The sequence below is a fragment of the Euleptes europaea genome, chromosome 1 (genome assembly GCF_029931775.1).
Source record: "Euleptes europaea isolate rEulEur1 chromosome 1, rEulEur1.hap1, whole genome shotgun sequence".
NCBI classification, from domain to species: Eukaryota; Metazoa; Chordata; class Lepidosauria; order Squamata; family Sphaerodactylidae; genus Euleptes; species Euleptes europaea.
The window spans coordinates 129,377,937-129,394,840 of record NC_079312.1 but is presented as its reverse complement, the minus strand read 5'-3'; the positions used below and the strand labels follow the sequence as shown (position 1 = coordinate 129,394,840).

General features: G+C 39.4%; 1 protein-coding gene across 2 annotated transcripts in view; it reads left to right on the top strand.

Annotated features, from left to right (window-relative positions):
* The window catches only part of TMEM104 (transmembrane protein 104), a 96,522-nt gene that overhangs the window by 17,001 nt on the left and 62,617 nt on the right, over positions 1-16,904 (top strand). The window contains exons 6-7 of one of the 2 annotated variants that reach the window (XM_056867342.1): positions 11,309-11,408; positions 12,849-12,954. In XM_056867342.1, the coding sequence (XP_056723320.1) occupies positions 11,309-11,408; positions 12,849-12,954 (206 nt within the window). Of the gene's footprint in view, positions 1-11,308; positions 11,409-12,845; positions 12,955-16,904 lie in introns of both variants that reach the window. The other variant, XM_056867341.1, reaches the window with a different exon arrangement.

Below are 16,904 nucleotides of genomic sequence, written 5' to 3'. Positions count from 1 at the left end.
CAAAATAGAATACAGTCGTCTAACCGTCATGTAACTTTATGCAGATTTGAATAGCATGCTTAACGCCTCAAACCCAGCTAGGACGGACCTGATTGCTTTCATTCGTGATTTGTTTTTACCAGCTGAACATCCTGCTTGTTTTGTCTGCTCCTACTCCATTCATTCACTGGTGTTGCAGGGACACTCGGCTTGTAGTAGTTTGTCTAGAGTAGGGGAGGACAGATTTTAGGTTTCCAGAACAACTGATTTTTTTTTTTAAGTGTCACACAAAATGATGACCTTGGTAGGTGAAGCTGGCCATGAAATGTGTACAGAAAACTATATCTAGACTTCCGGGCGGAGACCGAGCTTGCCAGACGCGATCTCTTTCACGGGTGCTCAATCGCTTCCGAGGAGACCCCCCCAGGCCTGGGGGAGGTGGGCCAAATAGGAGAATCGCTCCATAAAGCCCCCCCGTCTTTTCGGGGGTCCAACAGCCAGCAAAATGCTGATCCCAGCGTCTGGTGACGAAGGAAGCAACTGGGGGTGAGTCTACCGAGATCATGGCTGCCCTCCGTCCAAATTTTCCCTCCCCCCCCCCACTTCCATTTTTTAAAAGACTTATAATATTTTATATAAAGACAGATCGAAAGCCGTCATAAGCTCAGGACTTTACTACACAGAAATTAAGGTTCTAAAATAAGTTTGAAAAGGGGCTGCGTTGAGCGAAGACGTCTAACCGACCGGAGTGGAGAAAGGGGGGGGGGAATTATCTCCCGTGACGAACTATTCGAGTCGGGGCCGGCTGAAAGCAAGTAACAAACCGTGCGGCACGAATCATCACGGTCTCTGTGCGGCTGTTCTGGGCTGCTGGCTCACCTGGGAGCGGGGGGGCCGACAGACCCGGCGCGGGCCGTAGGAGCCAGGACATCGGTGGCGGCGGTGGCGTGGAGGCGCGGCAGCGGCGGTAACATTAAACACTATTCATCAGCACAGACCTTGGCTTCTGGCTTTTCCCACACCCCCCCCCCCGTTGGATTAGCTCCGCGCCCCTTACTGTGATTCTCTTCTGTTGCGGTTGTTGCTATACAATAAATATCAAATAATATAAACTTCCTAAACTTTAAGCGGAGTCTACAAAATGGAGTCAACGTTACTGAGAGTTACTTTCGTTTCCTCAAACTGAATAACTCATACAAACACTTTGCTGCCCTCCAGTGGATTCCGGACGAATTGCATTCCCCTTCTAACTGACTTTTTATTTTTTATATTAGACTTGGTACTCTTACTGGCTAACAAATATAAGAAATCAACTGAAGACTGGACCAACCTTTTTTTTTCCTTTCTTTTTTCTTTCTTTTATATAACACTCATTTATGGAACATAATTTTTATAATTTTGGCAATCACTGAACCTTGGAATTATTTGTTGGGAATTTTTTTTTTATACATATATATTTTTGATTACTGACTATTGATAAACATTTAATTAACTTACTTTTTTCCCCTTCTAAGCGAAATAATAGTCTGTGTGAACTGATTTACTATAAGAATTTAATGAATTTAACGAATTCAATCAGTTAATGAACTTAAGAATTTAATAAGTTAATGAACTCAACAAATTAATGATTTGACTATTCAAGAACCAACTGCTATATTTAGATTAACTATTTACTTTTTAATACTGTGTAGCTGGGTGAATTAAAGTGACAATAATTTTATATGTATGAAATTGAAGTTAATATGCTTTCAGGTCTCCAATTACTATAAGGAAAAGATTTACAAGCTTTGCGCACCGACAATCTCAAAAATTGAAAGGTAAACAACAAAAGAAATTTTTAGAAGAATTCGAGGAGTCTGAAGAAGAAGGACTAGAGATTGACGTCGCGAAATTTAAACCTACAGTAGAAAAGTCAGGGAAAGAGTTCGGGGATGGCTAAAGAAAGTCAGGACTTTTTCTTGCGCACTCAAGAAATGATACAGGACATGAAAACTTGCTTACAGAAATCAATCCAAGACTCAGAACAGAAGGTGCTTCAAAGCATTGCAAAGGTGGAAGAGAAGCTTGAACTCAATTCACAAGAAATAGTTAAAATCAAACAGAAGCAAGAAGACATAGAGACTTCAGTAACACAACACACAACAGAACTTTTAGAACAATCCAAAATAATTCAAGATTTGTCAGTTAAAGCTGATGCCCACGAAGTGAAGTTTAGAGATAAAAATATCAAATTTCGTGGAATTCCAGAACGATTTGAGAAGTCCAGTTTGGAATCAGATAATAGAGCACTGCTTCACGAAAACTACGACTTTGATGATGATGATACCCTGTTAGAATATTGTTACAGAATAAATTCATCCTATGCAACTAAGTATAACAAACCAAGAGACATATTGGTGAGATTTGTTCACAAAAGAACTAGAGACTTGTTGCTTAGAACACAAAGAGACGACCCCCTGGTTTGGGAGGGAAACTCAATACAGATTCTATCTGATCTTCCAGGAAGTGTCCTAACCAGAAGGAAAGAGTACAACGAGCTAAAACAAGAATTGATAAAAAGACAATACAGATTTCGCTGGCTCATTCCTTACTCTCTAGAGATCTCCTTACCACAAGGTAAAAGAACAGTCCATAATCGTTTACAAGCTGAAGAGTTGCTCGAAGAATTAAGAACATCAGAAGACTCATCTCCAAAAGATTCAGGAAACACTTTGGAAGCAATTTCCAGTACCTCCCAACTGACTCAGAAAGACAAAAAAATACCACTGGAAAAGCGAGAACTACGTAAACACAAGAAGACATTTGAAGGAGACAAACTAGACCAAGCAACAGCGTTGTAGACTCCTCTTTTTTCAGCATGAATTTGTTACAAATCTTATCATTGAATATCAACGGTCTAAATTCCCCTAACAAAAGAAAGAGAGTTTTCCACAGTTTAAAAAAGAAAAAGAAAGACATTATTTGCCTTCAAGAAACTCATATTAAAAGAGAGCATGAGAAACTTTTACACATGACCCACCTTGAAACTCCTTACTTTGCTTCGGCTGGAGAGAAGAAGAGAGGCTTGGTTACATATATCAATGAAAAAATCTTAACTGTCAAATCTCACATGGCAGATCCAGATGGACGTTACCAAATTTTAACTCTTTTCGGACTAGATGGAATCTGTTTCACTTTGGTAAATATATATGCTCCAAATGCTGCTAAAGAAATTTTTTTTGAAACATTGTTCAAGAAACTTGTAGATTTCCATCAAGGAGAAATTATACTTCTAGGAGATTTTAATGCGGTAATAAATCCAATGATTGACAAATCCCACAATAGCACATCCGGGAAATTACCGAAGAATGTCTTCAAATGTATGAAAGAATTTAACTTAATAGATGTATGGAGAACGAAGAATCCAAAAACAAAAGACTTCACATTTTACTCAAACCGTCATGGATCATTTTCCAGGATTGACATGTGCTGGACTTCCAAATCTATTTTAACAAGTTTGGATAGAATACAGATCGCTCCCAGAATACTGTCAGATCATAATCCAATTGAACTTACAGTGTCGAGAGGAAGACCTGGAATTAGAAGATGGCGGTTAAACGATCAAATATTGCGGAGAAAAAATATACTTGAACAATGTAAACGTGATGTGGAAGAGTTTTTTATTTTAAATAAGACCCCAGACATGTCAGATTTTACTGTGTGGGATGCCAGTAAAGCATTCATTAGAGGGGAAATGATAGCTTTGAACTCCAAGATTAGAAAAGACAAGCAAAAGAAACTTAAAGATCTTCAAGAACAATTAAGAATATTGGAAAAAAAGATTCAAATTAAGCCAGATAAAATTACTCTTCGTGACATCAAGATGACTAAACATCAAATTGAACTGATAGAAACGGAAGAGATTAAAATGAAAATGAAATATGCCAAGCAGAGATTTTTTGAAAGAGCAAATAAACCGGGCCGTTTTTTAGCCAGTCAACTTCGACAACAAGAGAAGAAAAGAAAGATAACCGGCACAAAAGTTAATGGAACAACTTACAACAGTCAAAATGAAATTGAAAAAGTATTAGTTGATTATTACAAACAATTGTACGTTAAGGATGATTTGCAAGACCAGGGGCTAGCAAGATATCTGATAGATGCACATCTACCTAAACTATCATCAGAAGAACAAGAGAGTCTTAATCAGAAGATAACAACACAAGAAATTGTGGATGCCATAAATAATTTGAAATCGGATAAGGCACCAGGTCCTGATGGATTTACACCACAATATTATAAACTTTTTGAACAACAATTGACGCCTGTCTTACTATCTCTGTACAATGAGGTAATCGAGCATGGAAGAATTCCACTGTCCTGGCAAGAAGCACATATATCTCTTATACCAAAGGAAGGCACCGATCCATATCTTCCTCAGGCATATAGACCAATCTCTTTGTTGAACATTGATTATAAAATTTTTGTTTCTATTATCACCAAAAGATTTCAAAAACATATTAACAAATTGGTGCACCCAGACCAAACTGGTTTTATACCAAAGAGACTTATGAGAGATAACGTACGATTGGTTCTTAGTGCAATTAAATATACAAAGTCAAAATCTTTAAAGACTGCAATGATTTTTTTAGATGCGGAAAAAGCTTTTGATAACGTATCTTGGCACTTTATTTCTAAAATACTACAACAAATGAATTGTGGAAATACTCTTCTTACGGTTTTCAATGCAATATATTCTGTTCAAAAGGCACGTCTATTGATAAATGGATCTCTTTTGACAGAATTCAATATTAACAAAGGTACCAGACAAGGATGCCCACTTTCTCCACTTCTTTTCGACTTATCAATGGAGGTCCTTCAAACTATATAAGAAACGACCCTAAAATCTTAGGTCTGGTTGTTCAAAACGAAGAACATAAAATTAAAAGTTATGCAGATGATGTTGTATTGATTTGTCAAAACCCTCAACGAACTTTACCATATGTCTATCAACACATCAGAGAATTTGCTAAATACTCCGGCTACAAATTGAATAAAACAAAGACAAAAATTTTGACTTTCAATACTACAACTGATGAAGATGTGAATCTACAAGGAATTACTGGATGCCAAATAACGAAGGAGTCTATTAAATATCTTGGGGTCAGAATATCATCACAGAATAAGACACTTATGAAGTCAAACTATTTGAAAATATGGGGAGACATAGAAAAAGATCTAAATTTATGGTCAAAAATGAATATTTCTTGGCTGGGAAGAATATCGGTTATAAAGATGAATGTACTCCCGAGACTGAACTTTCTGTTTCAATTTCTGCCGATCAGTATACCAGACAGAACAATAGAAAATTGGCAAAAACAAATCGATTCGTGTGGGCCGCGAAAAAGCCAAGAATTAGATTCAAAGTGTTACAAGATGAAAAGAAAAGAGGAGGTTTGGCACTACCTAATCTTAAACTATATTACTACGCAGCCTGCCTAACCTGGATTGCAGAATGGATAAAACATCCTAATCACAGACATCTGATTTTAGAACGAGCGGATCTTGGGCAAGGATTTCATAAAATTTTGTGGGACCCTACAGCAATCACTAACAAGGACAAAATATCAAGACTGTGACATCAAGACGGCTATACTAAAAGTATGGAAGAAGCATAAGAAAAGAATAAGTCCAACTCCACCATCCATAATGTCTCCAACCGAAGCATACCATGACAACGTTAAACTCAAACCGGCTGTTCAATTTACTTATAATGATATGATAGAGCCAACAGGTGAAATCAAGAGCTTAACTGAACTTCAAAAAAAATTTCAAAAATTAAACTGGCTAACTTATCTCCAATTGAGGTCTAATCTGAAGAAAGATTGCTTACATCCTCGGCCATTTCGAAAATTGACAGAGTTTGAACTGCTAATAACCAAGAATGATTCCCATCTATTAGGAAAAATTTTCAAACTTCTTTTAAAGTATGATACAGAAGAAGAACAAGTAAAAACGAATATGATTAAATGGATGCAAAACTTTGGCGAAATGATCAACATGGAATCTTGGGAAAGACTCTGTACCTCTGAATTAAAGTATACTGTGTGTCAAGAAGTTAAAGAAAACTGGTACAAAACATTTTATAGATGGTATTTGACCCCAAATATGCTCTCTCATATGACATCTTCCGGGAAAAAAGGCGTTTGTTGGAAATGTCAAAATACAGACGGGTCTTACTTTCATGTTTGGTGGACATGCCCTAAAATTCAACAGTACTGGAAACAGATTCACAGAGAACTCCAGACGATATTGAAAATGAAGATACCACAAGATCCCAAATATTATTTACTTAGTATCGTCCCACCAAACTTGCCTTTGAAATTTCATGATATTTTTAAATATGCCACAACAGCAGCAAGAACGGTTCTGGCAAGGACTTGGAAACAAACGTCTATTCCCGAAATTGAAGAATGGAAAGAAAAGCTTTTAGACTACGCCAGTATGGCAAAAATGACCTTTATTTTAAATCCAAAGATTAATGAATCCATGGAACAATTTAATGAAAAATGGGAGTTATTTTATACTTATATGTCTTCTAAATAAGCAATTGACTAGTTAATATCTCTTTCAAAACGATATATTGACAAATAAAAGATATTTATCTTTAAAATGCCATTTTATTAGATAAACTGTATAATATTTGTTTGATATTTGTTGTACTCTATGAGCTTATTTTTTAACGAAATTCTAATGATGTTTTTATATACTCATGATTTATTTTTTCCCCTTCCTTTTTTTCCCTTCTGTACCCCTAAAATACAAAATAAAAGAAAAAAAAAGAAAAAAGAAAACTATATCTAACCTCATCCCCCATTTTTCTCACATCTGCCCACTTCATTTTGCACCATTTGACCTTCAGAGCATCCCTTTTGCAATGCTTTCCAGCCAGGCTCCCCGCAACAGAATGTAACTGTGCCAGCTCAGTTTGTATGTTAACATTGTGCCCACCTGGCCAGTTTCCTATTAGGGACAAAAAATGTACATATTACACTCAGAGCATAGTACTTTCAGCATTTAAGGTTTTGATGAAGGACAGTTGGGACTCTGTTATAGATTATGCTGAGAGTTATTGGCCTGTTAAAAACTAAAATCCTCATTTTCACTGTGTTTCTAGCTTGTTTCCCTTGACTCTTAACATATCCGACATGGTTTAGGTCTGCAATCTTAGATGTTAAGCTGTGGGTAAATCATCTGCTTGCAACTTGACTTCTCGCTTCAGGGAGCAGATTTGCAGTCTTAACTGTAACGGGCAACAAAAGACTGCTTGCCATTTCATGTGGAGGACCCCTAGTCTGAGGGATAGTTGGGCGCTCTCTGCTGGGGATCTGGGAGTCATTTATTGTAATAATGGATTCTAGGCACATACATCATGTACCTTTCTTGCAGGAAGTAATTGATCTTCCTGTTTTGTGTCCTGTAATGAAAGTATTGATCAGTGAGGGTCAGCGGCAGTTTATAAAGCAGTCCTGAAACTAACGTCTGTCTGTAGGAGGAGAGGATGGAAGTTGGCAAGCGGTACTCTCACGTGAAATCCTTGCTGTTTCTGAAGATCAGCCTGACCTGAACAAGTAACAAAGAAGGGGACTAAGATGTTCTTACAGAAGAGCAGCAAGACTGGCTAAACAGCTGAAGTTGCAATTTCCCAAGAATAAGGGGCCTTAAAATAGAAAGCTGATCTTAGACTTAACCAGACTCTATCTCTGAATCAAATGCTTTGGGCTGCTGTGGTCAAAGCACGCTCATTTCTGCAGTCCTAAGAACAAAAGAAAGTGATGGGACCCACACCTCATCAACAGTTTTATTTCCTACCCAGATACTTCTTTTATAGCCAATTGAACTATAAAGCTCTGGTCTGGTATAGGTGCATGATTCGAGCCACTGTAGTAGAAAGAACTAATTACTTGCACTCTTCTGTTAAAAACACATGAATATGCTGTTGAGTCATTTTGGGAAAATTGGGCTGCCCTCAGAATGCATAGCCGTGGCAACTAAATTGGCTGTGATTATTAACCCTGGTGAAATGAGTAAGGTCTCACTGCTGTTGTGATGCTGTTTTTCCCACACCCTCTTGCAGCATAGCAACTTGAAGCCAAAAATTGTGCCCTTTGATTAGTTATGATTTCAGCATACGCTATTGCATCTCCCAGAGTTTCCATAAGTTGTAAAACACATTTCAGTATGGTTTCAGGCCGGGTTTGGTACTGAGAAAGCTCCAGTTAAACTGGTGCCGGGCTTCATTTACAGTTGGACAGGGGACAGTCTTCCCTGCTGATACTGTTGAACCTCTCAGCGGCCTTTGATAGTTTGACCACTCCATTCTTCTCCATCGGCTTGAATATGGAGTTGGTATTAAGGCCCTTTGGTGTGTCAAGAAGTTGAGGCCTCTCAATTTCTTGGAGTGTGTTATTTCTTTGGTTCAGGCCTGGGAGGCCTATGAATTTTGTGTTATTGAGGTTTTAGAACAGAGTGATATATGGTTTTAACATTTACTCAGTCATGGTAGATTAGAGCTTTTAGGTAAAATTAAGGTACCCCTAATTTCACCTGGAATAAAGGGAAGGATGTCAAGAAGTTGAGGCCTCTCAATTTCTTGGAGTGTGTTATTTCTTTGGTTCAGGCCTGGGAGGCCTATGAATTTTGTGTTATTGGGATTTTAGACCAGAAAAATAAGTTTCCTTTTGAAAACTGCTTCTGTGGAGGGAGTAAGCCCCAGCTGGTGCTAGTTAACCTCTCCCCTTTTTGGAATGCAAGGCCGTGCATTGCCATGGTAATTAAATGGTCAGCCATCATGACAATGTCCAGGTGCAGGTAGTTCTGCAGGCTTCCTCACCTGAACACATCTCTGAGTGAGTCAGCAATTCTGACCAAGCGATTAATTAATAGCTAAGTGCTTGCGTTTTCTCAATTGGCCTCTATGAGCTCATGCCACTGAGAAAACGAATATAAGGACAAACCAACCCTTGAGAAAACTATGCACGCTTTGGGGTGCACAGCAGGAAGGCTGTGCTGGCTGCATCACAACCCATTTGATTTTGGCCCTACGGGGAAACTCTGGTCAAGCTGACCTGCTTGGAGAATCCTTTGGACAACCTTTTGAAACTCTTGAATACTGGAAGCATCTTTGGGAAGTTGGTAACTATAAACCTGATGCAAGAAACCTTTGCCAATCCTTTTGAACCAAAAAGGCTTTTGAATGTATTAATTAGCTAAGCTAAATAGTTTATTATTTTCTTGCTTAACACTTCATGACTTTTCTTTCCTGTAAACCAGCTTGAATCTTATAAATAAATTGTTAGCCTTTAAATGGCTTGTGTCTGTGATTTTGGGATTTCTAGCCTAAACTCTAAGTGCCTTGTTGGAGTGTAAAAACCACCTACCAAAAACCTAAGACATTTTTAGGAGTGTAATCTTTCCCTGGCAGGCCTTTCCCTTGCAGGGTAAGCGTTGCACTTAATTTTGGAGTGAGTTGGGAGAGGATTGCCCTTATCTTCCCCCTGGAGCTCAACCTTTTGAAAGGGCTGGTGGCAGCTACTCCTTGGACTTGGGGCGAAAGCCTGGAGTTCAAGGTTTTGTCTTTTGGAAAACTTTTGACCAAACCAAAGCAGCCTCCAACTGGTGGAGACAGGTTGGGGAGCTCTTTGACATGGTGGTTTCACTCTTTTCTGTATTACCAGGCACAGAGAGTCTTCACCAAAGATCAAAATTAGTTGAATGGCAATGATTTTGTGGGATGCCGCAGGGTTCTTTTCGCTCACCCATGCTCTTTAATATGTATATGAGTCCACAGAATAGATTGCCCAGAGCTTTGGGGTTGGGTTTCATCAATATGCAGATGACACCCAGCCTCCAGATGCGTCCGTCTTGGTTGTGAACCAGTGCTTTGAGGCTGTGGTCAGGTGGCTAAGGCAGAATAAACATAAGCTGAATCCAGACAAGACAGAGGTAATGCTGATCAGGAAGGAGAGACTGAATCCACTTGTCCTAGATGGAGTGATGTTTGCTTTTTCAGAGCAGGTTAAAAACTTGGGGATGGTCAGGAACCCTGCCTTACTGTTTGAAAAGTAGGTTGGCATGGAGGACAGGAGTGCCTTCTGTCAGCTGCATCTAGCCTGCTGACTTTCTCATTACCTAGACTCAACAGAACTGGTTACATGTAGAGCGTGTTGTAGTAATCCAATCCCGGTTGGATTAATGCAACACGCTCTACATGGGGCTGCCTTTCAAGATAACCTGGAAACTACAACTGGTCTCGAATGCAGTGGCCTGACTGTTGTCAGGGACTAACTGCCGGGAACACATGTTACCCGTTTTGAAACAGCTACATTGGCTGCCAGTCTGTTTCAATTCAGGGTTCTGGTTATGACCTTTAAAGCCCTTCACAACTTGGGGCCCACATGTTTGAAGGACCATTTCCTTCCATATGTCCCTGTGCGTCAATGCTGGTCATCAGGCAGCCATCTGTTGGCTATCTCACCATTTAGGGTGTCCTATCTGGCAACGACCAGAGCCCATGCCTTTTCCATCGTGGCTCTGGTGCTATGGAATGGGCTTCCTGAAGAAGTGGGAGCGGGGCTCCCTGGACATTTTTAGGAGGCGCTGCAAGGCCTGCCTGTTTGACAGGGCTTTTGAGGGGGTTTGAACCACAGGCCTCTTTTAAAGGGAGTAGGGGGTAGGGATTTGGGTTTGCTATTTTACCTTTGGTTTTAGCTGGGGATGTTTTAACTATTATTGTAAGCTGCCTTGAACCAAGAGGAAAGGTGGGATATAAATGTTTTAATAAAATCAAGATGGTGCAGGTCAGATGTCACCAATGCAAACTGGTCAGTTGTGTATCGCACATTCTTTTCAACAGTAGAACCTAGAAACCTACTGGTCATGTGTTCTCACAGACACCCCTTCCCAGTCTGGAGGTTTCACATCGTGACTGCCTCTAGAGAAACAGCTTGCTATATCAAGTACCGGTATGTAGCAATTACAACACAGCTTTTGAGTTGTTTGAAGCAGTATGGAAAATTGTCTGGAGTTTAGTTATACCACCAGATCTTTTACAGTGAAGCTGAACTCCATTGTTTGTAGATCAGTCTGTTCTATGTAACATTTTGGGCCCTTTGGTTAGAAATGTTCAAGCACTACAGACTTTAAGAAAGCATCATTCACCAACACAAGACTGAATAAGAAACATGTAAAATATCCAAAAGGCTCCAACACAAGCTTTGGTTTGTAAAGTGACAGGGCAGCAATAGACTGACTTAACTCAAACCTGCTTTTAACATTTCTTTCTTTACAGTGGGAGTCAACTTGTTCTATTTCTGCATAATCATCTACCTCTATGGTGATCTGGCAATCTATGCAGCTGCAGTCCCAGTTTCTCTTATGCAGGTGACCTGGTGAGTGTGCTTTTGTTTACAGGGTTTAGTTTTTTTAAGCATCAGTCTCTTGCTGAAATGCTGGATGCAGTAGTTCCTTCAGCTTAGGTGGCTCAGACAGATGGCTGAGCTGCATTTAAGTGTTCTCTCGAATGCTCATTAATAGACATTCAGAGTTGCTTTAGGAATAGAGAATAAAACTTCTGATATCATACTGCCCTTGTACAAATCTATGGTGAGACCACACTTGGAATACTGTGTACAGTTCTGGTGGTCACACCTAAAAAAAAAATATTACAGAGCTTGAGAAGGTGCAGAAAAGAACAACCAAAATGATTAGGGGACTAGAGCAACTGTCCTATGGGGAGCGATTAAGACGCTTAGGGCTGTTTAGCTTGGAAAGAAGGCGGATGAGGGGAGACATGATAGAGGTCTATAAAATTATGCATGGTTTGGAGAGAGTGGACAGGGAGAAGTTTTTCTCCCTCTCCCATAATACTAGAACACGGGGTCATCTGCTAACGCTGGAGGGTGAGAGATTCAAAACAGATAAAAGGGAAGTATTTTTTCACACAACGAATAGTTAAATTGTGGAACTCCCTGCCCCAGGATGTGGTGATGGCTGCCAGCTTGGAGGGCTTTAAGAAGGGAATGGACATATTCATGAAGGAGAGGTGTATTCATGGCTATTAGTTAGAATGGATACTAGTCATGCTGCATACCTATTCTCTCTAGTATCAGAGGAGCCTGCCTATTATTTTGGGTGCAGTGGAACACAGGCAGGATGGTGCTGCTGCACTCGTCCTGTTTGTGGCTTCCTAGAGGCACCTGGTTGGCCACTGTGTGAGCAGACTTCTGGACTTGATGGGCCTTGGTCTGATCCAGCAGGGCCTTTCTTATGTTCTTTATTTTTGTGGAGCTGCAGTGTTTATCAACCAATTAAATCAATTGATTAGCTCTAGATTTTGAAAAATAGAATTACTTTTAAAACATGAAAAACAGGTACTACTGAAGAAGAAGGATTCCCCCTTCTCTCCCACCCAGGAGAGAATACCTCTTCTAAGACTGGTTCTAATGTGATATGTGTGGACATCATCTAAAAATAAAACAAACCTTTTCTTTAGAATTGTTTGTTCTCTTGCAGATAATGCAGATTTAATCAATTAATTCATGCAATTAATCAAGTAAGATGTTTTTTAATTTGGTGACGGTCTGAATGTACAGATTTTTATTGTCAGTTCTGTTATTTGCAACTATTTAATGATGTCAGAGCCAAACAGCATGTTTCTTTATGATACCTAAAACAGTTTTCTGGAAGGATATAATGGTGCTTGGTGTATTTTGTTCTCCTGTTTTTCTCCATGAGCCTTTCTTCTGTGTGATAGTGGTGACTTAGAGAAGGCTCTTAAAGTTTCTAGAGGTGGATTAATTATAGCCTACTTTTGTTCTCCTCATCAGCAGTGTGAGTGGCAATAATTCATATAGTGTTGAAGATGGCTCAAAGTATAATGATACAGACAAGTGCTGGGGCCCAATCAAACGGATTGATGCTTACAGAATTTATTTGGTGAGTGTCCACAGCTAAGATTTCTGGCTGAATTTTACATTCTTTTCTGAGTAACTGTTTCTAAAGTGATTCTTACGCACTCTGCGCTTAATTCTAAGTTATTCTGCCCTTGCTGTCTTTCCTTCCCCTTCTCCAGCTTTTGCAGAAAATCAGCAAATCATGTGATTTAGGTGCTATCCTAAGCAAAGTTACACCCTTGTAAGCACATTGACTTCAGTGGACTTAAAAGGGTCTAACAATGCTTAGGAGAGCACTGTTTGACTCACTTGTACTGAACAGCCATCTGTAGTCCACCTAACCATAAATGAATACTTGCATCAGTGTACTGAGCAATCAAAGGTAATGTGACATGGCTGCTCCTATTCTAACCTCATTGGGTAGTTCGTTTGGAGTAGATTCAAAGTGCATATGGAGGTATGGTGTCTTATTTGTTTTATTTAGTTACTTGCTGATAGCTTTCCCACTTTTCTTTCCGTCGTGCCGCTCTTCCTGAGTGCTGTAATAATCAGTCCCCGTCCCCCCCGTGTTGGGTAAAGTCATGAGGGTCTCATAAAGCCATGGACGTTTATGTTAGAATGCATCTTGAGATACGGCTCACTTAATTCTTGCCTTGTTATCCGCAGTGTGTGTGCTGAGATGACTTTAGTGTTGAATACTTCAGCTGTTTAAATAAGGCTGAACCTTGTATGTTCGGCAGGTTTCCAACCAGTTGCTTCCCACCCATTAAGAAAGCAGTTCGACTCTGTTGGTCTTGTTTCACTAGCATTCCAGTGAGTATTAGGATTTTCTCTGACCTGCATGTCTGTATAGCAACTGGGTGCTCTGGAGCATCCGTGTGAGAAACCTGCATAGGCATATGTAGCAGTTACAAGATACCATTCAAGAGCAAAGGATTTGGGGTAAGAAATGGGAAAGGTTTTTTTTTTTCTGAATGTAAAAACCAAGCGGAGAACTCCAGAACAAGAATCAAAGATGAAAAATCAATCTTGCAGTTGAAGGTAAACAAAATTGGGTGGCGGGCTGGAAATTACCTGGAGCAATATCCAGTTTTCATTTGAGGCTGCTCACCTTGGAGGAGGAAAGTGGGGGCTTGTGTGCTGGTTGGACCGTTTCCCTGAGTAGCACACTTTATTATTGTTTTTTAGTAATAATGCTGAAGCAGGAGCGAGGCCTCAGGAATATTAGCAAATGTCACCGTCTGGTTAATTATTTAAAAGAAATATTATTGCTTTATTAAACTGCATCTGAGGCCTGTTTCTTCAAAATTTCTGCATGATTGAAGATTTCCTCACTGAATTTCAATAACTCTTTGACTCACCAGAAGGAACTCATCAGGAAAGGCAGACATGCATTAATTACTGCCTGCATCTCCCAGATATTGCACTTATAACTCATAAAGATAATTGTCATTAGCCAAAGATTTTTTTTTTTTAAAAAAACCTACCAGCTATGTGCAAGTATTAGATTTGCAACTCTGAACGGGCATATTCCATGACACTTGTATTTGCTTGGCTTTTTAAAAATTATTATTTGAAGGCAGTATTTTCATGGCAGGTCTGTAGCAGTATTAATTCTCTGTCTCTGTGACTTGGTCAGAGTTGAGTACTGTTTTTTGTTGCTAATTTTAGCCCTGCCATACAGATAGCTTCCATGTTCTGTGTATAGCATCTGCAATACTCCTCTGCACACATTTAGCAGTTTAAAAAGTGGGTGAAAACTATTTTGATCAGCCTTAATCTGTCTTGTCTTCAGGCAATTCTGTTGTCGCTAGGTTTTTTTTTTTTAATTATTTGCTGAGTTAGGCATGTAAAAGAAGGGATCATATGTTTGTTTGAAAGCTGGATGCCCCTTGACCATGGGTATTTAATTTGCTAAACTGTTACCATTGAGCATGAGTGAACCTCCAGCCGGAAGGGATGTCTGCTTCATTGAACTGGAAGGTGGGATAGCTTCAGAACTGAGAGGGAGGAGGCCACAGAGGACTGGACAGAAGTGCTGTGAGCTGAAAAATGGAGGGACAAGAGACTAGGTTATAGTTTAAAATTACTAGCAAAATATATAGTTATTGGTCTTTAGTAGTTGCAGCGGTATTAGTAATAATCAGTGGCATAGTTTGTTTATTTAGAAAATTTATATGCTGCCTCTAGTCTCTAGAGACCTTCTTGAGGCAGCTAGAACTGCTGATCCTGCTAGTTAGGATTTTTTGGAACCTAGAGAAGGCACATTGTTGAACTTACTCTCCTTTTGCATGTGCACCAAGCAAATATGTTGTTTTAAAAGTGTGCATACCCAGTCCTACCTTCCCTGCCCCCATGAAACTTTGGTAAAATGTAAATGCTGTCAACACACTGTGGAAGTATTCAGTATATTTTATACCATATACAGAATGAAACGTCAGATTTTACCTTTTCCTGGGTAGTGATGTTTTTCCTCTGCAAGCTGGGCTACCTCTAAGTAGCCTAACTTGGGGCTGGGGTCCTGGCTTGGTCATTGGCCTGAGTTGCCAAGAACTGCTTACGTTTGTCCACCAGGCCTTGCTGCTGCCCTGAGGCAGCCAGAGCTGCATTCACAGAACACTCAGTCGTTGCTGAATGGGGGTGCAGACATACTTCCAAGCTTCTGCTCCTGTTAGGGAGAAGGTTGCACACATAAATCTGGTACAACAGCAGTGCTCAGGAAATGCTTGTGGCAGCTGCACCATGCTGGTGAATCCCTAGGGTTGCTAGGCTCTGGGGCAACCACCCCACCATGCCCACTGGATGCTGTGCCGTTGGTAATACTTTTTTCTCATGCAGAGGGATATTGCTTAAACTCATAAAGAATTTGACTGCAAAGCTAGGAATCTCATTTAAATGCTTGAAATAATTTCTAATTTTTTGACAACTGCTCATGGTATTCTGCTTCTGAAGTTTTGTACAGGTTTTTGGGGGAGCACCTTGTTCGGTGGGTTGAACAGTTGCCTCTAAAGAGAGGGAACTTGGAAGTGAACTGAACCCACAGAGCTTGTTGTGTTATCATCTGGATTGAGGCAATTTTGTACAGAAACTGAATGAATGAAGGTATACAAAAGGGGCCTCGAATTCCGTTGTAATCCTCTAAAATTCTGCTTGATTTCTGTTGTTTTTATGTACATATTACTTTGTTTACATTCTAGACCTTTGCACAGAATCATCTTGGTTCTTCAGGAGGAATAGTTTAGGATCATATTCCTCCTGAGCAAAACACCAGACGAATGCAGTAAAGACCAAGATCATATTAAAATACTTAATCACAGTGGCAAGAATAGTGTTAGCATCACTGTGGAAAACAGATAAAATACCAAAAATCGAAACCTGGATTGACAAAGCGTACGAATTTATAACTATGGCACACCTGACAGAAATATTACAAAAAGACACTCAAAGACCAAACAAAGATAAATGGAATTCCTTCTATGAATATATCAAAATCAAGAAATAACAATAAAATCTTATGAACAATATGAAAGCTAAGTGGACGACCAAATATATTATGTTAATAAGTGAGGGTAATTTGAACTTTATAAAGGGGTACAACTATACATACATATATATACATATATATATATTTTCTACGCAATGCTGTTTGATGAACGATTAACTGATGGTTTATCTGATGGATTTTTCCCTTTTCCTTTTCTTTTTTTCTGTATCTCTAATTAACACTGAAAACTAATAAAAATATTTATATAAAAATAAGAATCATCTTGGTTCTTCAGGCCCTTTTCCAAAAAGCAAATAACTTGTTTCCTAAACTCTAGGGTTTCCCCACTTCTTTTTTCTTCTGATAATATTGGAGCACTCTGCATGGCTGAAATAGAACCTCTAAGGCAAGCTAGTTTTTGGGGAGGAATGAAGATTTCCAATCTGATGTTACTTGGATGTCCTGTTGGGTACAAAGGGAATTCTTAGCAAGTATGGTTAGAATGTTGG